The sequence below is a fragment of the Neodiprion pinetum genome, chromosome 6 (assembly GCF_021155775.2).
Source record: "Neodiprion pinetum isolate iyNeoPine1 chromosome 6, iyNeoPine1.2, whole genome shotgun sequence".
Taxonomy (NCBI): domain Eukaryota; kingdom Metazoa; phylum Arthropoda; class Insecta; order Hymenoptera; family Diprionidae; genus Neodiprion; species Neodiprion pinetum.
In genome coordinates this window covers 21,302,760-21,328,431 of record NC_060237.1, presented here as the reverse complement: position 1 = coordinate 21,328,431, position 25,672 = coordinate 21,302,760, and the positions used below count along the sequence as shown (strand labels likewise).

The 25,672-nt window shown below is 40.8% G+C and overlaps 4 protein-coding genes across 6 annotated transcripts; 3 read left to right on the top strand and 1 right to left on the bottom strand.

Annotated features, from left to right (window-relative positions):
• Nucleotides 1-143: 143 nt before the first annotated feature.
• On the bottom strand, nt 144-23,864 carry LOC124221517 (interaptin-like). The gene is made up of 9 exons (XM_046631614.2): nt 23,752-23,864; nt 22,879-23,190; nt 12,623-12,704; nt 12,308-12,510; nt 12,064-12,235; nt 11,620-11,794; nt 10,630-11,515; nt 10,208-10,370; nt 144-1,500 (listed from the first exon to the last, which is right to left on the bottom strand). The coding sequence occupies exons 3-8, from the start codon at nt 12,693-12,695 to the stop codon at nt 10,209-10,211; spliced, it is 1,671 nt and encodes a 556-aa protein (XP_046487570.1). The 5' UTR covers nt 12,696-12,704; nt 22,879-23,190; nt 23,752-23,864; the 3' UTR covers nt 144-1,500; nt 10,208.
• LOC124222318 (cilia- and flagella-associated protein 99) lies at nt 4,325-5,576 on the top strand. The gene is made up of 5 exons (XM_069137388.1): nt 4,325-4,452; nt 4,612-4,816; nt 4,890-5,031; nt 5,095-5,288; nt 5,379-5,576. Exons 2-5 carry the CDS (start codon nt 4,625-4,627, stop codon nt 5,574-5,576), a joined length of 726 nt encoding a protein of 241 aa, XP_068993489.1. The 5' UTR covers nt 4,325-4,452; nt 4,612-4,624.
• LOC124221522 (uncharacterized) lies at nt 6,777-10,192 on the top strand. 3 transcript variants are annotated; one of them, XM_069137415.1, is made up of 7 exons: nt 6,777-6,906; nt 7,832-8,090; nt 8,273-8,327; nt 8,788-8,940; nt 9,218-9,387; nt 9,475-9,580; nt 9,882-10,189. In XM_069137415.1, exons 2-7 carry the CDS (start codon nt 7,839-7,841, stop codon nt 9,968-9,970), a joined length of 825 nt encoding a protein of 274 aa, XP_068993516.1. In that variant the 5' UTR covers nt 6,777-6,906; nt 7,832-7,838; the 3' UTR covers nt 9,971-10,189. The 3 variants fall into 3 exon arrangements, with proteins under 3 accessions (XP_068993516.1, XP_046487588.1, XP_068993517.1); XM_046631632.2 differs by having other exon boundaries at nt 9,230-9,387; nt 9,882-10,181; XM_069137416.1 differs by lacking the exon at nt 6,777-6,906 and adding an exon at nt 7,514-7,766 and having other exon boundaries at nt 9,882-10,192.
• Nucleotides 17,888-23,864, top strand: LOC124221525 (Hematopoietically expressed homeobox). Its single transcript, XM_046631634.2, has 3 exons — nt 17,888-18,579; nt 22,881-23,110; nt 23,202-23,864. The coding sequence occupies exons 1-3, from the start codon at nt 18,282-18,284 to the stop codon at nt 23,382-23,384; spliced, it is 711 nt and encodes a 236-aa protein (XP_046487590.1). The 5' UTR covers nt 17,888-18,281; the 3' UTR covers nt 23,385-23,864.
• Nucleotides 23,865-25,672: the final 1,808 nt, after the last annotated feature.

Genomic DNA, 25,672 nt, shown 5'->3' with positions numbered 1-25,672 from the left:
ACACATTCAGAACCAAATGTTACGAAGGCGCGACTATGTGCGGAATTCGCAATGGCTCGTTTGTCCGCGCCATCATTTTCATCCCTTTTCGCAGCTGATCATCGTTTCGATGTGGCTTACAGCTGCGTTCCCATTGCTCTCAGGATTCAGTCGAATCGCCGTTGTTGAGTGGCAAGTCGATACCGTAAGACGCATGTATTTCCATTGACTAGTGATGTGAATAGTCCTCGTTTTTCAGTCACTGGACAATTGAGACAAGAAACGAACACGGAATAACAGTATTCAGAGCGGAGGCTGTTCGTTCATTAGAAGGAAAAGCATTGAAAGCTCGTTTCAATTTGATTTCCGTTATCGTCACCGCACTGTCGGAGGATCTCCGCGAGGTGTCAATTCCTTGGAAAAACAGGACGTGGAAATGGTCTAGTTTAGATTCGCGACGTCGAGCTACGTGGTCGTGCAGGAATTCAGGTCAATAAAAGCGCGTTACGAATTATTGTTGTCTGCTGGCGAGAGCGGATCGCGTTCTTTCAAGTGTCCAGGCATGTGGAGAAGTCAACTCGAACGTGCAGTTCGAATTTCATGCACGGACCGAATTCTCTATAAACGTAAATTAATATCCAGCAAAATAGGGAACGATGAGAGGAGGACGAGCGGAAGACTGTCAAACAGGATGTAATCGTTAATTAATAAACCTGACAGCGGTAAATAGCTGTATAATCCAATACCGGTGATTACTAGAGCTATCAATGGCGGAGTGGATTAAATTGGCACTTGATTGAGTAGAAGCCGCATCGTAAGTGCGTTCAAACTTTCTCGGTGTTCCTTTTGGTATTCCCCTGACAGCGACTAAACCGAACGACAATCAAAGTTCAGTTTCGACCTCCGTTGAGCCACTGTTGTGCATGCTTCGTGTCAAACTTTCCGTATAGTTCAACTCAACATAGCACTAGGACTTGAGGTCCAAATTGTACTTGCAATCAATTTTTTAAATACCCAAACCTGCTACCGGCTTTTCTGATTAGAAGGTTTCTTTTTCAGTAAGAAGTCTGCCCGCAAATGGGAAGTCCAAACGAATTTAAGTCTGGAAATAAAATTGAAAATGAATATCGCTACTGGCTTTGTACAATTTCCATGAGAATTTTGTTGGTGCAAATTGCACTTCACCGATTTCCTGATTCCTTCGGCGTGTAATCAAGCTGAACCTGTGAAGAAGCTCTTCAAAAACAAATTAACCTTCCAATGTAACCAAAGCTTACCTCTCCTTTGTGCTTGCGTCAATAAGCTCCGCTTTGTACCGATCCGTAACGGCAAGTTGAAGCATCGTTCAAAATTTCCTGATTTCAATGTACGCCACTTTAGCATCCTTCTTTACATTTCAGGGTAAAATGCAACCGAGAAATATGCAATCCAATTTTTCCTCCTTAGCAGTTGCGACTCTTCAGAATTATTTGATTCCTGAACCTCCTTCACTCGTCATAATCGCCCACACCAAATGCAACACTGAAGAGAAATGTAATGAAAAACTGTATACTTCACTTCCTTAAAATTCGGTTTCATAAATTGTTAAAAAATTCGAACACAGATTTAGGGTTTGTGATACAACTTTTGCACAATACACGATCTATACAGTTCACGACTGCGATTCTAAGGAAAATCTATCTTCTGTAAACTTCAGGGCCTTCTGAGACTTTTTGAGGAGATCCATAGATTACCTAGGGTTGGGCATTTTTTTTTTTCTCTTCCTGATAGCGAATGAAAAGGGAAGATAAGGGATATTCACTGATCCCTACCGAGCAAGGGAATGCCGAGACATTTCTTACGTAGGTATATCCCGTCGTAAAAATACTGTTAAATCTACCTAGCTCAGCGTTTACTTTCCTAGATAGTACCTATTGCGACATGGGGATAGCTTCAAGATCGAAAGCGAAAAATAGCTAACATTACGAATTTACAGGAAATAGACAAACAGGAAATGCTTGAGGACAAACCTTCGTGATTAAAGGATAAGCCATTCGGTAAACCCAAAGAATATAATTTTCCATCTAGGATTCCTCGTGTATTTTTTCGCGTAAATTCAATACTCCACTTATCTTCGTCAGATTTCTGACTAAAAAATACATCCGCAAAAAAGGGATGACAAGTGATGAATGACGTACTCGTAAGGTAAACCCCCAATTAAATTTCGAGGCACGATCAGCAGCTGAGAATTTTTAGGCCAATCAAGTTCAGGGTTGAATAACAATTATCACACCCTCTTACCAAAAAAATCTTTATACCCACCGCGAAAAGTATATCAGCGAAAATCTCGAGCGTCTGGGTAATAACGTTGCATCATCTTCAACGCGGTAATAAATCATAACAAATAATGAATTCTAGTAGAATGGTGGCTGATCAATGCGCTGGGATTACGTAAAGGATAATTGCGAAGAGATGAGCAGCCGTGAAAACCCTCGCGTTTTCGATCGTGGAAGACAAGATTAATCCTGCAGGGTATTATAACGAAAAGCCTTCTCGATTCGTGATTATCGACTTATATGCCTTCGACACGCCAATCTCAAGGCTCTTCCGATCAGCCGACGTCTTTTCCGGGGTACTCAAAACCACTGTCAAAAATCGTGCGAATATCCGCGTCTTGATTTTCACGTCAGTGGAGAGATGGATTCGAACTTGCGCTGTCGCTGTTAAATAATTCCATAAAACACAATACATGCGTGACTATGCGACCATTCGACATGTAGAAGAACAATCGGTTGTCGCCGCTTCCGTTCCCGACGGATAGACGTCTGTCTATATCCCCAAAGCATTAAAATGCCGAAAGATGAGGTAAAACTTTTCAGTTTATAATCTTAAAGTACGATTCACGCCATTTCCTCGACACGTTTCTCTCTTAGGAGGAAAACGAGGTCGGAAACGTTTTCAACCTGTCAATTTTGACCCCATTGACGCAATATCTCAGAGCTTTCTTTGACATTCGACACAATTTAGCACCCGATGAATTTCTCAAGGCTATTTATGTCCCGGAAAAATTTTCACCGAAGACTTCTCGCAAGCATGCCACCTGTGCAGTCGAAACACCGAAAACCATACCCAAAGATTTACAGGTTAAGTTCTTCGCTCCTCAATTTTTCGCAAGTAAAACCGGTTTTCTTTGAAATTCGAAGTTTCCCCGACATTTAATACGTTTCCTGATTTGCTCAGGCGCCTCCAGTTCCTTTGCAGAAGCCAATAGCCCGACTCTTCTTCGAGATAGTAAGACTTCAACCTTTTATATGTAAGGTGGTTCAGGAGTTTTGCAAACGTCGAAATCGTCGCGGTCAGATCGACCCACCGCAGGCTATTGGTAAGCGATTTTCTTGGCTTTTAATCATTATTACGCTCTCAGCCTTGATCAGCGGTTTCGATTTTGCACGTACCTCAGCGTTAGCTTACGTCCTGATCTACCGGACATCCGTCGTTTGCATCAGCGACGTTTTAGACTGCCTGATGCTTTTCGACGTCTCGAAGATGCTGGCTTTGCTGTCCTTTCTCTTGACTCCCAAGCTCGGTTCGTGGTTCTACGTCACCGGCTGCGACGTCTTTGACGTTGAATTTGTAGAGCAGAAAATTCTGGAACCATTTACCACGGCTGTACCAGTCCTCCAGGTATTCGTAGGAAGAAGGGAATTAAATTTCAATCCAAGTAAAACAGGGGAAAATCGTGTGCTAAGTTCACTTGAAAAATTTTATCTGTGTTTTAAGACAATATACACGAGCCTTCTCGCCTCAAAACGTCCTAAGGTTTCTCCAAAGAAGGTCACGATCCCTGTCAAAATGAATGTCCTCAGACGTATAAAAAGGTTGCCTGCAGCACCTGCCTGCACTCCAGAGGTTAGACACGTTCTTATAACTCTGTTAAAGAACTGTCCGGGCCTATAAAGCATGTTCCGCAGATGGTTTTCAAGGCGCCAGTGCAACCAGTACCAAAAACGTTGTACAAGCCCCCAGAGATAGAGTCGAAAATCGCTAAGCTTCGGAACGAGCATCGCGTACAAGCAGCTCGACGTTTGGAACATGCAAACGCCAAGGTTCCTGCCTGTTTCAAAACCGAGAAGAGCAAACGGTACCAGCGGCTTCTTAACGAAGTTGCCGAAGCGAGGATCAAGTGTCGACGATCGATCGTTGCCAAGAGGATTCCCGTGTTTAAGGTGAATTCGTTCAATGTCGCGTACTTTGTTGTTCGGGTAGTTGAGCCGAAAGCGTTTGACCTCGGAGCAAAATCGAATTCCAAGTCGCAGACGGGACTTTAATTTAAACTGATGTCGCGTGAACTCCCCTTGTTATCTTAATCCGTAGACTTTCGAACGGCCGTTAATTCTGAAACGCCTTCCAGAATGTGCCGATAAAAAATACCGTAACGACCATCCTGAGAGAAGGGGCGCGCATATCGAGCAGAGAAGTTAAAGAAGTGGAAAAGTAAGTTGGATATTAGGTAAATTCAATCAGCCCCTATTGAACCCTGGAGAGATCCTCAGATTGTGAGGCAATTTTTCAAGTTCTCCAGAGCTTTAATTGTCCCAAATATTGGAAGTTCCTCTTCCGCGACAACAACTTCCGCAATTCGATATCATGCAGATTGAAGGAGCTGATGAAGGGTTCGTTCAACCCGTCGGAGGTGCAGAGACTGGAAGAAGATGTGAGGCGGTGGGAGAAGGAAGAGAGCTTGCGAAAAATCGAGGAAAAACACCTGGCGGGTCTGATCAGTTACGAAGAATCGCTTCTGGCGAAGCAGCAGCTCGCCGATGAGGCCAAAGCACAAGGGGACAAAGTTCGTTCGGAAGTAAGTCCTCGTTTGATTAGCCGTCTGAACGCATCCCTGAACCACCATTTCCATCTGCGCTTCAACGTTCCAGAGGGAAAAGCTCAACGCAAAGTTGGAAAAGTACCGTACAGAGGAGATGGAGAAGCTGAGACGAACCGTGGAAAGGTCTCACGAAGCCGAGCAGATGGCAAAGAACGCGTACACGTCTATGGTGGACGAAAAACGTCAGAAAGGTAAGACGCATGCTTTGGGATGATAGTTGCAACACGAGGCTAAACATGGACTACGCATTGAAGCTGCGGAAGTGGCGGAGGAGTCGCGGAGGATAAAGATTTGTCTGATCGAACAGAAGGAGGAAGAACTACGGAGGAAACTTCAGGTGATCCAGGAAATTAAAACACTTCAGTCTTTGCAAGGTCAGCGTGCCAAGGAGTTCGACCAGGCGGAAACCGGCAGACTAGGACTGATGTGTGAAATGTCTTTAGCCGAGGTCCGTTCGGCTAGATAGATTATTTTACAGATAAAATCATTCCTCGCGCAGTTCACCCTCATGTCGTTTCTTCTTCGCCGATTTTTTCAGCTGAAAGAACGGCTTTATCTCGCCAAGGATAAATGGCGGGATGAATTGATCTCCCGAAGGGAGGCGATCAAGGAACGTCGTCAGAAGCAAAAAGATCATGTCGATTGTGTCCAAAAGATGATCAACGAGCACCGAGGCTCCAAGTCTGTATACATTTCATTCCGCGACGTAAAGAAGGTTCGTTGTCAGAATCTCTGATTAAACGCACACGTTTGTTACAGTCAAACCGTTTCACGCCCAGCACCTGTTGTCTACGAGAATTCCAAAATCTTGCAAACTCCCGAGCTTGAAGCTCTTCGCCGGAAGTTGGATGACCGCCGGATAAATCGAATACGTAGAATGAATACACCGAGCACGAACGTTATATTTAAGTCAAAACTGTTGACTAACTCATCGGAATGTTTTACGCCAATGAAAAATCCAATTTAGTTTTTTTTTTTTTTTTTAGTTATCTGGTCGGCTAAATATAACTACAATTATTTTATACCTATGCATTGATAATTAACTGATGTGATATCAAAATTATCATACCATTGTGAACAGACACAGTGTTTCCTCGCTCTTTTTTCGATTTTTTTCATTAAAATGATAACTGAAAGCATCTCTCAGCAAACAACAAAATGAAATATGAAAGACCGAAGCCCGAGTTTTAAAATTGCGCGCGAGGCAATGTTTTTCACTATTATACAAGTATTTTCATTGAAGTCGTATCAATAACACCCGCAGGTTCAAATTAAATCTCTACATTGATACACCACGCGTTCGCTTCATTCTCGTAATAATTTTCCGTACGCGTCAAAGTGCCTGTAATAGCCATTGGTAAAGTGACACGTTTAGTCAAATTCTGTTACGCAGCCTACATGACGACCGATAATTGTGTCGTTGCCCATTACCGCGTATTATATCCACAGCGTATAGGTATAACGTATCTCCATACTCAGCTCGCGTATCTACATTAACATTACACGCAGGTTCGCTTAACTGCCTACATAGGCTCGACAATTTACACAGTCGTAAAGGTCGCATAAAAAGCACGAGACAAATTTTATCCACTGTATTATATAAAATGTGCATTGCTCGTCGCGTTTTAGCGTTATGAATATCGAAACTCCTAGGTCTTCAATAATGTCCAATAAACGCTGTATTTCAGTCATAAATCAATGAGGAAACTTTACCACACGACTAAAATGTCGTCACGTGGTTTCTGTACCTATTCTCACTTCTTTTTCAATTTCACCTATACCGATTTCCCAAAAATGAAGAACACGCTCGTTTTTACCGTTCGAAATGTCAGGCTTGATTAACGTCAATGACGTCGAACAGCTGATTAGAAGGTTCCCGAGCAGCTAGCGTTATCTCCCAACTTTCTCAAACGTGAAGTTGCCCACTCACCCAAAGCGTCACGTGACGTGTAGATTAAGTGATCACCTCTTATTCACATCACAACAGTTTTCAGGCCGTTGACGTGTTCGACAACTCTACGTCGCGTCTGACGCGTAGTGAAATCTTAAAACTCAAAGCGGTTGACGTAAGTATAGTCATATATACGTTTATAATTATTTGTATCCTGATACTGCAACGAAGCGATATTCGTTAGAACGGGATATCGCTGAAATTTATATTAACTTGTAAATTGCGGTAAAATCGACAATCCAATTGATAAAACACGCACATATTACAGTTAATTGATTGTTTCTACACAAATTCATTGTGCAGTTACATACAAATGAGTTTCACGATATTATTAATGAAAGATGACGTTTATTTCCGATTATCTGAAACCAGTTCGCGTATTTCGTTGAAAACGAGTGGAATAATCGCCTCTTTCCACTCCGAATTGGCAATGACATCTGTAATCAAAATCGCGGAACATGTTTCTGTCGGCGGGCGCATCGAGTGAGAGTTAGCGATTAAGGACGGATCAGTAAATCGCACATATGGTCACGGGTTCTGAGACGGCTAATTTTTAGGGCAAGTCTGTTACGTTGGCAACGCAGATTCAGCGTTCAGTGTCACAGCCGGCCGGCCGCTACGGTCTGAATCTGCGTTGCCAACGTAACAGACTTTTCCTAAAAATTAGCCGCTTAGAATCCGTGAAGATGTGTATACCTACCGCCTTCGTATCCGCCGCTCTGATTAATCGCGATCTCTTCTTCTCAATACCTACACTTACACTGAGCAATGTAGAAACCTGTATCTCATCCCGCGATACGAATACAGCTTTTATCGTTGGAGCTGCGGAAGCTCGACTTGCAGAATCGCGTATCGCAAATTCCTCTGAGAAGTGAAGCTGACGATGAGATTTCATTGGACCTCCTTGAAATGAACTTGACGGTGGTTTTGAGAAAACGTGGAACTGAAAATTTCTCGTGCAAGCTGAAATGCCTTGTAGGGCTATATTTAGTTTACAGGGGAGAATTGATTCACAATTATGCAATGGATTGGTGTTTCAGCTATAAAATGACAGAGGATCGCCCAACCAGCCTGTGTCCGAAACTGAACAAACCACGGGAATTTCCGAAAAGATCACCCATAATTTGCTACGATAAACCAGATGCGGTAATGATAGACAGAACGGCGTACGACAAGGCGAGACATGACGCTTTGCTCGGTGACGTTGTTCTGACAATGACGGTGCCAAAAAAATCGGCAAAAACTTGGAAAATGATTAAGGGTGACCTCTGTAGGATCACCGTGATCGAAGGATCTCAAGTAAGATTTTAATCAAAACTTAAGGATGTCCGTAACGTATTAGAGCAAATATTCTTGAAGACTTTCAACTCCGTATTTTTAAACAGTTTAGAAAATATGATTCGAAGTAGACCGATAATATTAATATTAGACCAAAACTGAGATTCAATGTCACGGGAATAATACTTTTTTTTGTATTCCAGGTGGGTGACATTAATATTTGGAACCTACACAATCCCAAAGAGCGGTTCTATTCCGGTGAGCAACATTTTCAATTCCATAATATCATATCTTATGTAAAATGGCAAACAAAAACAGTACGCGAAGAAAAAAAATCACAATTATGCGTATTTCCGCCTGCCTCTGAGCATATCGAATACAGGACGATTAGAAATATCAAGTTGCAGTTAAATTATGTCCTGCTTTTCAATGATTGTGGTTTCATCACCATTAACGCGACAAGATTTTATATACCTACGGTCGAAGAATATCGCGGAAATTGCAATAAGTGGCGTTAATCACGCACAACATTAACTTACGTTTCATCGCTACACATAGTTGCAAATATTTAAAAAGAAAGAAAAAGATATTTCCAACCCATGCGTACGTCTTTACAACTACTTTTACACAATGCGGTCCGGTACTTTTACCGCAACTTTGTCCGCATGCATATTATAATTATGAGACCTTATCCTATTAATTCCATACCATATTTCAGGGAAAACCCGGCAACTGCACGCTGCCCACTTGACAACTTACGATAGACTTTGGAGTAACTTGCCGTATTTAAGACCTCTCGCAACGGTGATCGCCGACTCACTGTCCCGATACGGAATTGACGAAGACGGTGGCAGCGTACACGATGTGATAGGTAAAATGTGATGGTTTAATAAGTACCCTTCACTTCGCATCGTATCTGCAGTTATCACGTGTGAAAAAAAGAACCATGTAACTAACCTTATACCGTCGGGTAGATCGGGGGAGATTGAGTCCGAACCAATTATGCGGAAAAAGGTTATTTTATAATCTTTGCCAGTGATAAACTCTGCGGGGTTCGAATACCTGCAGCGAGCGGCATGTCCCAAGGAACGTTCCTGCGCCGTTTTGCTTATATAAGTTTGGTTATTCTAACCAACCAACCTTACTAGTCTCGTTTGCAGGCACAAGATGCGACAATCACACGATAGAGCTCATAACCGGAAAACCAACAAACGATTCCTGCCACAGCTACCTTACGAAGGCGGTGGAAAAAGTTGGCCTCACAGAAGACGACGTGCACGACGTCTGGAACATTTTCATGTGTACCGGATTCACGAAGGTGAAAAAGCTAAGTGTCGATAATCATGCAGCTAGTGCTTAATTCAAGTAAAGGATCGAAGCAGCCTTCAGTTTTTCGATTTCTCAGGACACCCATCAGTACTTCTGCAAAGCTAGTCCATCCAGGAAAGGGGACTACGTCGAGTTCATAGCAGAAATGGATTTGCTGGTTGGTCTCAGCGCTTGTCCCCAAGGTAATCATCAATCTGCGATTCAATGAGCGCGCTGGATATTCAGCTGATTAAAGAATGTCTAGTTATCACCTTGTTCCATTATTAGAAAAAAAAAATAAATAAATAACTCGTTGTTATACTTGCTTGATGGAGCACAATTAATCTCCTGTCAAATAATTGAGTGTCCATCAGGGGCCAAAGGTCTCAATGATGATATCATCGGACATCAATAGAACGTGCATGAGTCTGAATCATAATTGATCGACAAACGATAGTAATCCAGCTGTTGGGAAAAGAATTCTTATCTGCTAATTTTTTTCAGGCGACGTATCCATCGCCGTTGGACAACCAGTTCCCGACAATATTTGCTACCCACTGGGAGTTGAGGTCTTTCGAAGAAAGGAGAAGTGATTTGATGAATTTTTACGCACGCGTTATCACACTGCAATTATACTTTCTCGTTTCATTATACCCGTGTAATTTCCAAGAGTTCCAGAATAGTCGTTTAATAAAAACATACGCAAATATTCAGTATTTTATTACCTATTACGTATGTTTTCCGATGTTATATACAATGTGGCATGGTAATGATTAATGTCATTTTACAATTATAACGGATTGTGAAATAAGAGCCAAAAATAATAATACCTCATACGTCGTACTCCAATTTCACTGTGGTCGATTTGGGATTTTTAATCCCCGATAACATGAAGTTATGAAAATCGTCCAATATCCTTTGACGATACCCAGTCTTTCCTATTTTGCTGGGTGTCTTCAACACGAATTTCGACTTCTTCGTGGCCGTTCTCATCTGTCAGAACATTCAAATAAAATAAATCTCAATCTTCAATGATAATTATGATTGATACTTTGTAATGCGATGAATACGCAATCAGCTATCTTGCAGATTTCCGGTTATAAGTCGTTGTAATCTCCGTCGATGAATTATTATGTTATCCGCACGTAAAAGCGAGCAGCTTATGTATACACACGATGAAACGACAACAAATTGCGACCAGCCAATACAAGTGCAAGTGAAGCCTGATAACATAAATTGTAAGAGTACTTACGCCGTGGGTTGAAGTGGATGGTGCAGTCCCGCTATAACGTGATTGTACCGAATTCTTATCAAATGCGGTTTCTGATTCAGATTTGAAAAAGGTACTCGGCGTGACCAAGATTGGTTCAAATTTCCGTTCTGACTCCGCGATTTCCCGCAGTAATCCGATCTCCATCTTCGTTTCTGACTTCTCTGGGCTCGAGTTCATCTTCGTCTTCGAACCCGGAACCAAACCAAGTTCACTGGGCGCATTTTCCTTTTTCTTTTCAAAGAAATGAGACTTCACCGAGTGCTCGGACTGTGAAAGCATTTCGGGATCGTAAAGTTCTGGATATTTGTCTTTCGTCAGCTCTTTAGGTTGCTGAAATTTTTTCTTTTCGGAATCAGGAAGGACGCAATTTCGATTTGGAGAGTCATTATCAACCGTTGATACGTCTGCATATGTCGGGAAATTTGAAGCATTTTCCTGACGCAACGGAGCATAACTGTTTCCAAGGTCGGTTTTCCCATCGTTGACTTCAAGATCTCGTACATAATCTGCGTACCATTTCTTAGCCTGCAATTTCTTATCCTGCTCCTCAATTACGCTAACAATATCCAAATCATGTAGGTCTGATTGTTGTCTAGTATTTTGTTGGAACCAATTCTCCTCCTTCGAAGCGTTAACGGCCGGAATATATTGCGCCTCATTCTTCAAATGTTCACCACCCTTTCCAGCATCATACTGCGGCTCGTGTTTGACGGAAAGTAAATTCTTCGAATCCTCAAGACTGATCGGTGTTTTGCCAACTGTCCCTTCCTCTCGGAAAACACCAACCTTGCAATGCTCAATCTGTGATATTTCAGCTTCGATTTCCATACGCTCACTGTGAGATTTTTCCAAGGCTTCAATCAATCTGAAAAAGGTGGAATTTTGTTTTTGGAGAGTATCACTCTTTCATGGTTCAAGAAAACTTTTCAGCGTATAGATTTACGGGCAAAAATTAGGAGTATGACGTACCTCTGAGTTTCATAATCGTTCTCGTATGCAGAATCATTACCCATTAATTTCTCTATTTCAGACAAAACTTCCTGCAGCTTTCGTGATAAGCAATTATTTTCAGCACTCCTAACTTCCGCTTCCAGAGCAGCTACTTCTGCTACAAGTTGTCTGATTCCCGGATTCTCTCTGACAGCTGTACAGAGTGTATATCAATATGGTGAACCGTGAAAACGGACGAAAAAATTTACCTCTTACTTTATTTTCAACTTCCTCAATTAGCTTCGAACCACATCAATTTCCAAAGTTTCTGACTTGTTTATCTAATATTGCGATCGCGTTATGGGATTGTAATTCTCGGTGATTAAGAATAGGGCAAGAACTACATCAATATACCGGGTTTGAAATTGTGCACGCCGAAATTTGAGATTTGTACGTTTCACTGTCAAATGATTTATAATATACCTTTCTTGTGGTCACCGTGGAATTCCTGCGCGGCGCAAAAGGCATATTTCTGCCTTTCCAGAACGAGAGGATAGTCGTTCAAAAAATTTACACTGTCATTCTCAGCAACACATGTCCAGACTTCATCACACATTTTTCTCTGTTCCTCCCAGACTTGCCAATGCAAGCCATCCTAAGATTATTATAAATAATTATTTATAATGCGTAGAACACGTCGCGTGATGCAAATAAGTTTATCACCCACTAGCTTCCGTTTTTCTTCATTGAGTAAGGCTCGCTTTTGTTGAACCATGGATTGCGCAAGATTGTTAATGTCCTTCGCCACAACGAGATCAACTTGCTTCAGCGCCGATTGTTCCAAGGTAGATTTATAAGTAGCTTGCAAACGCTCATAGCTACTTTCTAGAAACCTCAGCTGCTCCTCAAGCGAATCGATTTCTGCTTCGTCTGAATAAACAGTAAGGAAGAAAATAAAAAAAAAAAAAAAATAGAGTATCGTTAGAGTTAAAGATTTCCGTTGACCAAGGTCATCTCAAATTTTACACACCGACATACTTACAGGCCTTTCTTTCCACCATCTGTTCGTTGCGTAGTTCAATATCGTCCAAACGTTTTCTCAAGTAGCTGCTCATGTCTGAAAACTGATTATAAACTTTTCTGTAAATCCGAATCAGCTGGAATAGTATTTCAAGCTAATCGTATCTCTTTCTAATACGATTTTACAGCAACACCGAGGAATCGTTGCTGCTTCGAAACTGCGAACGGCGTGAAGTATGCAACGGTTAGTAGAGGGGAAAAAAATGACAGCCGCAACGGTCTGAAAGAATGCTTCGAGACATTTGAATATCGATAATGGTTTATGACGTGGCATGAAAGTAATGATAATGATAATAATCAAATAACAAGCGTACAGATTTTGACGGCCAACAATCCGAAGCTGTGGAACGCAAATGAGCGCGTGTGATACGCCGATATGATCATTTACTCTAATTTGCAGCGAGGATCAGCGATAGCAGCGAGTGAACAACGTAACACGATAACGATATTTGCTATTAAGGTTCGGAATCACTCGACGTTCAAGGCGTTTGACAAGGGTGCACTTTAGGGATGACTGACATCAGCTAATGGCTGCTGTCATCGCACGGTGATACTGTCAACCCCCGTAAAGCGATGACGCGATGATTTACGTGTGCAGAGGTTACCTGCACGAACATGTTGCCGCAGGTTGTTCTAATTTTCCGACCTCTTATCTCACGAATCTTGTTGACAACATTTCGCTAGTATCGTATTGAAGTTAGTAACGTTATCGTAAAGATTCATGCGGAGAAGAAACCGTTATTTCGCGGTTTTAGAATCGTCTGAAATTAAGTAGGCCGTAACAAAACAACACATAGTCATGTCCCGAAATCATATTTTCTTAAAAATCGTAGTAAAATTACGTAAATAGTGATTTTTTCCCCGATGTTTCGTTACGATAACGTTACTAACTTAAACCTCGTGCACTCGTATCCTTTCATACCCTTGTGTGAACACGTGTTCGAAGTAAATCTCACACGGTATTCAAAATCGTTCAAATCCTTATCTTCATAATCCTTAGTCTCGACATGATAATAAAAGATACGGACACTCGCCGCGGCTATCGAGCCCAGAACAACGATATCCGAGTCATTAAGATCGATAATAATGCTCCTGTAGATCAATCAGGGTAAATTAACCCTGCGATGATAGTAATAATGACAGAGCAGCAAATTTTATAACGCGAATCCACAATCCTGGTAATATGAGAAAATCTGCATTGGAAAAATAAGCGAATGCATGAGAATTATGAGTAATTTGAATAGATCGTGTGAAGGAATGTTGTCGGTCCGTTACAAAGGAGTTCCGAAAGGAAGCTGCGGTGAAAGGGTTATACAGGAAAATAATCTTACACCGACTTACGTATACGGCTCTAACAATCTGACCGCACTTATAAGATCCTTGCTTATATGAACGTACAAGATTAAGACGCCAAAGCAATTATCACAATACACTGTCTTGGCCAACGCGAACAAGCTTTGGACCTGCCATTTTTAATTGTTATCACAACCTAACCGGAAACAGTCATAAAGTTATAATAAGCAAAATAACAACTTTACGCAATGATTTAACTGATCGTAGCTTGTATTTACTGAACTTATTGCAATTCTTGTACAGTGATTAGCAAATAACGTTCGCCAGATGCTTACTCTTTTTTACGAATTTTAAAAGATGTAAAAAAATTTAATACACACTGAGAAAAATTTCATTTGTTATAGTAACTAGAAAAGTTCAGTAAAACAGCTATCGTTGAAAAAATTGTTCGAACATTGTTGGCATTACAAAAAACGAGGTGCACGTAACCATTTTGCGCTATTGTCGATCCTCTTTTGGTAATTGCACGGAAAAACAGTTTGTTCGGTTTACCGTACTTTTTTAGTTAACTAAGGCTTTAACATCAATTTATTGTTGCACAAGCATTAAATTTTCGCAACAGTTGCAGGAAAATATAGTAACAGTGATCGTAACGAGAAAGAATAGTAACGGATACTAGACTTTCTGGTAACAGCTACAAGACTAATTTTCATTTTGTACCTAGAACTATATTTTTCGATTGTGGTAAAAATTGAAAATAGTTAAGGACCGAGTGGTGACCGGAACTAAAAATTTATCTCAGTGCACAATTTCTTTTTCCTTAATATTCTTAGAAATCAGCTAATATATCCAATATTCTAGTTTATTCTTTAGACGGAGTTGAAGTCATCCATTTAAACCAACGGTCTGGTATCTTACTTCACCACATTTGATAAAGATAAAAAATTGAATTTTTCGCTCTCATAATTCTTTTATTACGTCAACTGGCGGAAGATACGTTAAAAAATATCCGCAAGTAGTGCCATAAATTTTTTACGGCGCGATTTTCGAAAACAAGGTAACTCGTAATTATCGTTATAAATATGATAATAAACACTGTCTCTCTACTTATGCAGCCAGTTATACACCAGTTTCCCTACGAGCAGTGTGCATTATTTGAAATTACAGGCAACGCGAGTCGCCAGTTTATAAACATTACCAGTTACTTCGGGAGAATTGTAAAAGATAATTTTCCTACTAAAAAAAAAAAAAAAAATTATCATTATACTTATAAAGCGTTTGACGCTTCCACGAAGCAGTAAATGAAAACTCGTAACCCGAAGATAGAAGTAGACTTGTCGTCGAGGTCGGTGAGGTAGCCGAGCTAAGCCCTCATCCATCACGGAGAGCCCTATTGCATGGCCAACTGGTCTGCGTGCATGTATTTCGAAGTACCGGCCTCATTATCAAAAAAAAAAAAAAACTCGCCTATGGCTCAAATCCTGCAAGCCTCAATCACGGGTTGGCAAAACCGCATAGGAAACGGTGATTGCGGCTTCTAAACATGATAACTTTTTTGTTCTCGGCATATTCAGCAGTTTTTTTTCCTCGGCCAAATTGGCGTAATATTAATTAAGTAATTAGCAAATGTTATTTTAAGCGACGACCACGTATACGGTTAAATATCAGATACCGTCCATCCTGAATCGAGGCTAATCAAGTCCTGCAGAACCCTGCTATGAACAATTTATAAGCATATTTGGCAAAACTGCCTTGGATAGAAAACAATTGTAAGTAATATACGAGTGAATAGAGGCCCGAGTGAGTCTATTTCGCAAGCTGCGGCATGTCGTTTTATAAGCTTTATCGTCGGAAATTAAATGGTAACTGAAATATTTTTTCTATGAATTTCTTTCAAGTGAAATAGTGCTTAAGTCCTGCTGAATATTGTACAACAACGACCATGTCAACAGTGCTCTTGTTGATTTTGTGTCGGTGTTTGAATTTAGCTAAACAATATTCGTCACATACTTGAAAAAAATTTGCTCGAATCCAAAGTATATCATTTTTGTGACATATGATTAAAAAAATAAACCTCTACATTTTCCAGAGCTCATTTTCAGCAATCGGAAATTGTCGAGTGAATTTCAGGTAAAATAATTTTCAGCTACTGACCAGCGTGTTTTCATGATAAAACACCGCGAGTAAAACGATCCTGATATTCGAAGTTCTTGGATTCGGCAAAACGAATTATGGAAATCGTTCGTGTGCTTATACTTGTATTTTTGCCACGATGTGCGTGAGTATGGCTCGTTCTTGAGCATAGGATCGAGAGTGAAACGCGCAAGGATCGCGATCGCCAAGGCAGAATCTAGTTATAAATAATACAAGGAATCAGTGCAATCTAGAAGAATCCTGGGCTGTAAAAATATGTCCGATAACCGGGTCGTTCTACTCGTTAAATTTTGGAGGCGGTTGTCCCCTATTTGCCAAAGAATGATTTACTGTTCTTCGATATTGTATCGCAGTATAGCTTGAATGATGTATGGATCGGTAAATACCTTTAATCCGGTGCCTCAATGGCGCGTAGAAATTCACGCTGTTCAGATACTTTTTTCGAGAGTACGTTGTTACATATATTACATATACGAAACTATCTTCTAGTATCGTGACGCAGTAGCGTTGTACAAACAGATGTGAGCTCGATATCGCATTTATAAACCACCGATTTTTTACCGTACGGTTCAACGAGTGTGTAATAATCTTAATGAGTAAATTCGATTTATTTTACAATTGGATTATATGTGGAGAAAACGGAAAATCGCTGTACGATATTCTACGTATACCCGCATATGGATAATATTTGTTTGCTTGCCGAATACCATTATGGTTAACAGAAAAATAAAAAAAAAATAAAACGACCGACAATCATTTTCCCGTTGAGGTCATCCTTCCGCTCCACTTCCTATTTTCGCCAAGTCATTGAAACGGTACACGCACCGATTGTCTTCCTTAGTTTTCATTGTAAAAAATATAATATTCCTTGTAATGAAATTTAATATATAGATTTTGTATTGCGGTACAGACGATAGTAAAATATCATCAATTAGATTTCGTTGTCACTTCGGGCAGAAGCTTAGGCCCACTAAGCCTATAATACACGCAAACTTTTTCGAACAGCGTAAGTATAATTATATTAATAAATATTATTCTCATTGTCAGTGAATTATCGCACGTTTTTAAAACCAGAAACCTCGTCTGACTCCGTTTTGTTACATGATTAATTGCCTCGCTGCTGCGGCAGAAGCACCAATAAATGGTATTAATTTTCTATCAGCATTCGCCACATGTGCAGTATCAAGTTTAACTAGGCATCGATTACGATTGACTAATTTAACAATAAAGCCTGGACTCTGTTCACCGACCCGATGTTTACGAATACATGTAATTACCCTCACAGACCTCGAGTTCGTTACTTCGTCAACAATATCGCACAAATATCCTGAGCATAACAAAATTCGGAATTCTCGGATAATCAGAACTTCGAAATAGATAAATTTTGCATAATTTGAACGATGTACGAGTTATAACGACAAATTCGCATTGGCCATTTAAAATTATTAACGAATCTTTCTTTCCGAACTGTTGATCGAATAATGACTTTAAACCCGTTGAAAATACGCAATTCGAGAAAATTCCAAAAATCCTTGTCCCCTCGCAGGAGGATTAGATTTGTCTCTTGGGTCCATGAAGGAGAGAGGAAGCAGATCGCGTGGCACCAGTGGGCAGGCTGGAAGCTACCGGCCCCGGAGAAGGGGTCCTATCTTCCTTATCACTGCTATTGCTGTCCAATGGCGGAGTGAGGAAGTAATCGTGGTGATAAGGGCGGCGTGTTCTGTCGACAGTACGCGATCTTTCCTGAGGTCCCTGACTGCCAGTCACGTCTGACACCGAGGACAAGTAACGCCACGGAGTGGCGATCGCGGTCACAGCCGAGTTTTTCCCAGTTCTGTGCTTATTTTTAGGTCCCATCCGGCAGTCAACACTCAATTACCCACAAGTCACTGTTGAAGGAGTCCGATTAACAGATCCTTGGACTCAGTCATTGGCGGAAGTTGGATGCAGGACACTCGGCCTTCGCTCCGAAGAGTCCGTCAATAGAGAGTTGGAGGAGGATTTGAGGACAAGACGCGATTCGAATTGACCAGTAACCCTTCAACATGATCGTCAGGAAATAGCAATCAGCGTTTTTTGTTTTTTTTTTGAACGAAAAGAAAGTAACAATCGTACCCAAGCCGCAGAGGTACGCAACTAGAGCTTCGAGAGGTGATCCAATTCCTCGTGTGGAAATGACAGCGACGATGTGCAAGACGACGAGGTCGTTCCGCATCGACGATCTCCTTCATCCGGAACGTGGATCCTCCATTCGAGACAGCGCCGTCTCGTCCAGGGAGGGTGAGAGGTCCTCCTGCAGCTCTCCGACGTCACCCGAGACCCCCATGACACCCTCAACACCACCACGTACACCCACCATCCCGTTTCCCATGCATCTCCAAGCACACTGGCCTGCGAGACCAACTCCCGTTTACGCACCGCATATGGACGATCGGCGACTATGTCTTCCCTACGACCTTCATCCCTTCAGAGGTGAGTTATCCAGTCGTCCCTTCAGAGGTGAGCCAATGTCCCGGAGCAAAAATACTGGCTCGTTTTTAGCTTCTTCGAACATACTAAAATCCTGTTTACTGAAATGAGCCTCAAAGAGATAACGAACGATTGATGTGCTTTTGGTGTACATCCAAATCAGGATCATCGGGGACCTGATGCATGCATATCGCGTGTTTTCGCAATTCATGCGACATATGTCATTGCCAGCTCGATAAAGTACTGTTACCATGGGCAGCTTGGTCGGTTGATAAACGATAATATTGCGCCTTTGAGGATAATACTTAATTAGGAACGTCGATGTTCTTACAGGATGCGGCTACTGACCATGCAGTGGGCTTTATATACGCACACAATTACGCTTGTACTCGCATTCGTATTTCATATTCAAACTAATAGCTGTTCAGTGAACGCGAATTAACAATTTATAACGTGTACTTAGACACATCCTTTAGCTCTTTACAATGCCCACAGTAAATTGCATAACGGGATTCCCGCAAAGATATTGTCTGCGGAATTTTATTTACGTATTACATGAGTAACAGGATACCTATGGTGCAAAACCAGTGCATGAACGTATTTCCCACTTTGTCTTTCGTGGTAATATAATTGATAGTGACTAAAGAAGTTGGAATATTATCAAGATTTATTCTTTAGGAATATGAATCATAATTTAGCGCGACGTAATAGAGAATTCAGTAACGACAAAATTTACTCTTCCAAAATCCGATCAGACTTCCCGCGGTATTACAGAATTGCAACACATGACTCGATGACAATTTTACAGTATGACTCCCATCTCCGATTGCTTAACATCCTTCGGAGACCGCAAAATAACCACCGTCCCGCTTGTTCGAAAGCACTTACAACTGCGATACAATCTGTCGCTGTCGGCGAGAAGAAATCTACAAAAATCAACCCCAAGAATCATTCGTGGTCAAAGAAATCGAGTATCAGCCACTTCCCGTTTCCGTTTACAGTCGTGATTCTCAGAGGCTGGAGATATGATATACGTAACGTAGGTACAGGTACACTCGAAGTGCAAACGTAGTTTATTTTTTCGAAATTTGGGGTGAGGTAAAATCAATTTTGATAATCGGTGAAAAACTTGGGTACCGTACGCCTTTCAGCCCGCCTTCGAGCCGAATAGTTTATCATTCGTGCAGCCCGGGAGTTAACACGATATGTTTATCTTCAGGGACTTCCTTCCTGTACTTACTTTCCGTGCCTCCGCTGTATCTCGCTGAAAACGGCTGAATATAAAGCAACATTCCTGACAGCTACCCACGTCTGACAAGTTATCGGTGAAATTTTCTCAAGTAGCAATTACATCCGGGAACAATCAGTAATTAAAGAGAGCTAACAATTCGTTAGACCATGATGGACAGCTTGTTCTTTTTAGTAGGATATATTACAAAATGTTCAAAATCAGGTTGTTTAGCCGAGGAGATCATAATTGAGCAAATCGAGCGCAACAAAACGACAAATAATTTAATTAGTTAATCAATCATATAGCTCTGGAAAGGGTAATTAAGATTAAGCGGCGTTTAATGCGGTGAATTATAGATTACGTCAAGTAGTTGGTTATTAATTACTTAATTACTCAACGATTAAAGTCATGTGAAAGAATTTCCAAGCACGTGCTTCTTCAACATCCAATTTTAGTCAGCGCACGTTTGTTGATATTAAATAAATTGTCATTCACGATGATCCACTGTGTAACACAGAAAGATTAAGATCTACCAAGGTCAGAATTTATCTAATTTTCAAATGCCGTACAACGATACTGTCAAAAAGAGATTCCAGGCACCTTTTCATTTCTACATACATACACGAGTATTATTTATACGTATACCGTATATAAGCTTAATCGGTGCCCGTATATGTATATGCATACGGTAAACAACCTGGAAAAGGCACAAACTCTGATCGCGCGGACTATCTCGAAAAGTTTATTTTCCAAACTTAATGCGTCAAACAATCCCTATCTATCACAAATATACATATCAATTAAACGCTCTTCGGCAAAGGGTGCAACAGCCGTTCTCAAACATGCTGAAAACCGTTCAGACCGATCGATTCGTAGTTCCGGTACTAGATTTAATTGGCAAAAATTTACATTGTTTATGAAAAAAAGTAGCGTCACTATCGTTCACTCCGTTAATTATCAATCATTGTAAAGGGCAGCAATTATCGCATTCAGTTAGTCATTTAAAGACAGCCGCAATAAAGATAGGAAATATAATATCGCGCACCAACAATATTTTATTGAATACCAATTGCTGGTTTTCCGCCAGTGATGCAATATCTGGCTTAATAAATCGATTAATCAAAAATCTACGACATCTTTTGATAACTAAGCTTTCGCGGTAAGCGCTTTTATCGTGACAACCCGGCTAATAGCTCTGGAATAATATGTCAATCCGTCCGCACGTTCAATCGGTTCTCTCTATCGTGTCGTGCGTGTGTACAGCCTATCTGACAAAAACACCGAAACGTCTATCCTTACCGCATACCAGTGTGCGTCAGCTGGATGGACAAGCCGCTAATCTTGTATAATGTATCATTACGGACTATTTTTAAGTTATAATTTTACATACTTCCATTGTAATTACTGTAATAACAGTATCGCGCAATAAAACTCACGACAATCGAATACTTTTCGAAAATAATACATCTGATACTACCTGCCATTAATCGCGCGCTAATTCCACCGCAAATCTCAAATTATTATTCACACCCGATTGTGTTCATCGGTTACTGCGCGCAATCGTGTTTACCTAATTTATGACAAATGTTCAATGACTTGTAAATTAATTCGTGTGAATCACATCGTTTGCGAAATCGTCGGAGACGTTAACGTAATACTTGGTCATATACCGTCAAGATACATATATGTATATAAGGATACGGTCGAAGATCTCGTTCTCCGCATTACACACTAATCAGTATTTCCTTGATTTTCAAATCGATCACTGATTACCGGTATATTTGGCACTTGGCATCTGATATTTATTACAGGCAGTATCGTTGACACATTCGATACCCTACCGTAGTATCATGTAATTGTCTACGCGTGAAAACTCACGTGCTCCATAATGATCGCGACTCCCTGAAATTGCAGGGTCGCCGTTTTGACTTGAAAGAAATATGGCGAACGGACTTGACCGAGCTATGTTGTAGCGTAGAAAATATTGCGCAATCATTCGTCGAGGCATGAAAACCGAGGAAAACCTGCAGAAGAGCACCTAATTTCTCGTCAATATTAGGTCGATCCGTTTTTCCCCGCAGTCTGTTCTCGATCAAGGATCTAAAACCGTTACATCAAACGCCCATCCGCCCCGGCTACTTCATCGAGGATCACGATTACGTCCGATATACACGCGTAGTTGAACCGATGCAGTAATACTAGTACCTAAAAGATACACGATAGTTACTGTGTACCATCGCGGTGCTACCGGTATTATACGAAAGGGAACGAGTCGTCTATTTGTCGGCGGTCAACACGGTTATCAGTAATGTATTTGATTGTCTGATGAATGTTCCGAGGCGCCAAAAAGAGATTATAATGCTATTGATCATTAATGCCACCGTGCGGGATAAGTGGCCGCAACCCACACCCGCAACTCTCCTCATCCTTGCGGCCTGCAAGTCTCTGCACGTATGTACAATGTACACACAAACCCCCGCGATATACGCATGTGGATGAGCAAGGTGCACCGATCGGCTCGTACTACTATCAGTTTGGGCACTGACTGATGCCCGAGCCTTGGGCCCGCGCCGCTACCGAAACCCACCAAGGATTACCCCGACAAAATAATATCGATCAATCGTGCCAGAGTATTACCGAATCCCCTGCATACGCCCGGCCTTCCCCCGACTCTAATATCTCTACTGTCATTCCGTATTGTTCAACGATCGGCCATTGTACCACATTTTTTTATCTCTTCTTGAATCGCTACATATCACGGAATAGGCCTGCTAAATTTTCGTCACAACTGTGTATAATAAGATGAATTGGTGCAGCTACGCACCCGGTTATTTCAGTGATGTGCCCCATAGGGGCCCCTAATCATAGGCTAATCAGGGTACAAATCCACTCTGAGCAGCTCCGAGTTTTAGCCGCGTGATAACAAAAGAGCAGCGGACGAAATGTACCCTGATTTACCTAAAATCGGAAGTCCCCGTGGGACGCTTCGCCGAAATAACCCGGTGCAGTGTGTAGCATTTGGCGCATCCCGATTTCAGAGGGCATTATAGCTTACTTTTTTCTTTACTTACAGCGGTTCCACCAACCAGATTCTGGCCGCTCTATTCGCCCTACCAGATCCCTTTGCAGCACAATATACTGGCACGACTGTCGGCCGCCCATCACAGCAAACGCAAAGGAGGTCAGGTCCGCTTTACACCACAGCAAACTGCGGGCCTTGAACGGAGATTTGGTTCCCACAAATACCTCAGCCCTGAGGACCGCAGGCATCTTGCTGCGCAGTTGAAACTCACCGATCGTCAGGTAAGGAACGATGCTATCGGCATTAAATTTGATGTTATGCCTCGTCACTGCAAGCTTATCCTCAGCATTTGACTTCCGTTCTGTAAAACAGGTGAAGACATGGTTCCAAAATCGAAGAGCAAAATGGAGACGCGCCAATCCAACGGCGGCAAACGGTGAAGGTGGAGAAGGCTCGGGAAATTCGCTTCAAAATGGTACGAGCGGAGAGGCTAACGAGGAGCTGGATGAGCCTTACGACAGCGACTGCGAAAGTCCGATTTCGGTTACCGACTAGACGAACGTTGGAGAGCCAATTTAGATGCCACGATATCTCCGTTGAGAATAAGACACGAGATACGAAGGCGTACTGATCACACTCACCCGAAACAGACTAATCCATGTATAAATATTCCCACCCCTAGGCGGAGTCAGACGTACGCTCAACGTTTCGGAAAGCTGCGAATATCAAGATTCGAACTATTGAAAAGTCTCGACGCAGGTGGATAGATACTTCTACCCAAGTTTGGTATTAACGATGTATCTTTATGCAGTCCCACATTTAAGAAACCGTGACGAGTCGATCGGGTGATCGATCACAGCTGGTCAACTTTGTGCCAGAAATTATAATCGTGCAGTTTTGTTTATTTGCACTTTATACTTACAATTTGATATCGGATTACTATCGTCTTGTTAAACGGTCACTTGATCTCCCGACCCAACGGGATTCCACTTGGGCCTTCAACAAAGGAAAATGTATAAATCGGTGAGATTTCGTATTGGACATTGAAGGAGAAACAAAGGCTTCGGAACTATCGAATACGAACAAAGTTTGTGTATAGTTTGTATTATAATGTACAGTGAAATTTTAAAACAAACGATCCATGAATTGAATATTTTATGTATACGTGTAATCAGCTCATCAGACCAGCATGTTTTATATTAAAATATGTAAATATGGGATGATTGAGTTTGCATCTAAGATATATTTATTAAATCATTACGTTATACCATGTATATAACTGCTTGTATATTGTCATTTTTTTTTTAGTTGATAAGGAAGTACTGCACATATTCAATAGTATTAATATCCCCTGTTTACACTAAAAATATAATAATAATATAATAACATCGAAATGGATTTTGTGAAATAATAAATTTATGCGACACATGCATCATATATTATATATATCGCTGATAAGAATATCCCTCAAGTACGGCTGACGATAATTCTGGACAAATAAAGCTTTCCTCAATAACTTGAACCTGAAAATAAAAATTATGCCGATGAAGTGAGTGTTCATTCTAAACTATAGCTTGGATAGGTTTACCCTTTGGTCCTGACTGTCCGCAGCGAAGTCGATACAGGAAAAGTACGAAATTCCAAAAAACACATATGAAATATACTTACTTATTTCCTGAAACAATCACTGCGGAAAAAAAATTCACCTCAACTTTCGCTCGCCAGCTTGCGACAAAAATAGTTTCTTTAATTTCCATCGATGTGGCGCCAGATTACAAACTGCGTAAAGATCTTGAATGATATGCAATTAAAATTGTTGGCTGATCCAGGGGATGCGTATAACAAAGCGTGTAACTCCACCAAATCGCTGAAAAACATTTATACGGAAAAAAAAAGAAATAACATAGAAACAGCAGCAGGCATACGTATTTTGTTCATTTTATTATTTCCAAATCTTGCTTAGAACCTGAAGAAATTCTTTCACAATCTAATAATTAATAGGTAATTAAGTTTAACATTAACGCCTGACAATGATGAAGTAAAGATTACAGATAAGCTATCCTTGCCCAGTCATACTTATGATATGCATGTTTATATTTACCTATATTTGACTTTACGGGCATATAAATAAAATCTTATTGCTTAATATTTTATACTATTTATATAATTACATATGATGATATGTTTTTGTAGTCCCAATGATTAATATGCACGTTTGTGCAATGCCTCATGCGAGACATGTATGGACGGATTGATCCAGGTATATAAATTTGATATTTCGAAAATCGAACGAATCCGCATCTTACCGACATTTTCACAGTACTAGATTATAAATATGTTAGCATTTTATTACACGCTTCAAGAATCATGCTCTTTAACGAGGTGCAAAATATAAATGATTAACACAGATTGCCGGTGTTAAGCTTTCGAAATAATCTCAGTTGATTAAACTGAATAATAATTACATAACCACCGTCTTGGTTCGCTGTAAGACCTCGATTTTCAAAAATATCAATTATATCCGGCAGTATTTGACGAGGCCTCAGATTGTCGTCATTATACTGTCCTCTTTCTCTCGCTAATTACAGCTATACAATAGTTATAGTGTTATTTTGAAAAGAGCAGAGAGGAATAACTCAAGCCTCGTCAGTACTGTAATTATTAAATCAGAGTTACTCCGATACTACGATAAAGTTGTTTTAAATATCACAATAACCTCACACGAAAAGCTGTACTACATCATCTACAAATCCTTATTATTTAAATTAGTTTAACAAATACGAATTACAAAGTAAATATATGTACCTATACATACTGCATATATGTATACATATGATAATGTA

What these genes read in the sequence shown, in the direction of transcription:
- LOC124222318 (XM_069137388.1), top strand. Translation starts at nt 4,625, where the DNA reads ATGAAGGGTTCGTTCAACCCGTCGGAGGTGCAGAGACTGGAAGAAGAT. An exon ending in GGACGAAAAACGTCAGAAAG is followed by an intron (nt 5,032 to 5,094) that starts GTAAGACGCATG and finishes TACGCATTGAAG; the next exon opens with CTGCGGAAGTGGCGGAGGAG. An exon ending in GTGAAATGTCTTTAGCCGAG is followed by an intron (nt 5,289 to 5,378) that starts GTCCGTTCGGCT and finishes CGATTTTTTCAG; the next exon opens with CTGAAAGAACGGCTTTATCT.
- LOC124221522 (XM_069137416.1), top strand. Translation starts at nt 7,839, where the DNA reads ATGACAGAGGATCGCCCAACCAGCCTGTGTCCGAAACTGAACAAACCA. An exon ending in CAAAGAGCGGTTCTATTCCG is followed by an intron (nt 8,328 to 8,787) that starts GTGAGCAACATT and finishes ACCATATTTCAG; the next exon opens with GGAAAACCCGGCAACTGCAC. An exon ending in CAGCGTACACGATGTGATAG is followed by an intron (nt 8,941 to 9,217) that starts GTAAAATGTGAT and finishes CAACCTTACTAG; the next exon opens with TCTCGTTTGCAGGCACAAGA.
- LOC124221517 (XM_046631614.2), bottom strand. Translation starts at nt 12,695, where the DNA reads ATGAGCAGCTACTTGAGAAAACGTTTGGACGATATTGAACTACGCAAC. An exon ending in ATGAAGAAAAACGGAAGCTA is followed by an intron (nt 12,236 to 12,307) that starts GTGGGTGATAAA and finishes TAATAATCTTAG; the next exon opens with GATGGCTTGCATTGGCAAGT. An exon ending in CCACGGTGACCACAAGAAAG is followed by an intron (nt 11,795 to 12,063) that starts GTATATTATAAA and finishes CACTCTGTACAG; the next exon opens with CTGTCAGAGAGAATCCGGGA.
- LOC124221525 (XM_046631634.2), top strand. Translation starts at nt 18,282, where the DNA reads ATGACAGCGACGATGTGCAAGACGACGAGGTCGTTCCGCATCGACGAT. An exon ending in CGACCTTCATCCCTTCAGAG is followed by an intron (nt 18,580 to 22,880) that starts GTGAGTTATCCA and finishes CTTTACTTACAG; the next exon opens with CGGTTCCACCAACCAGATTC. An exon ending in TGAAACTCACCGATCGTCAG is followed by an intron (nt 23,111 to 23,201) that starts GTAAGGAACGAT and finishes TCTGTAAAACAG; the next exon opens with GTGAAGACATGGTTCCAAAA.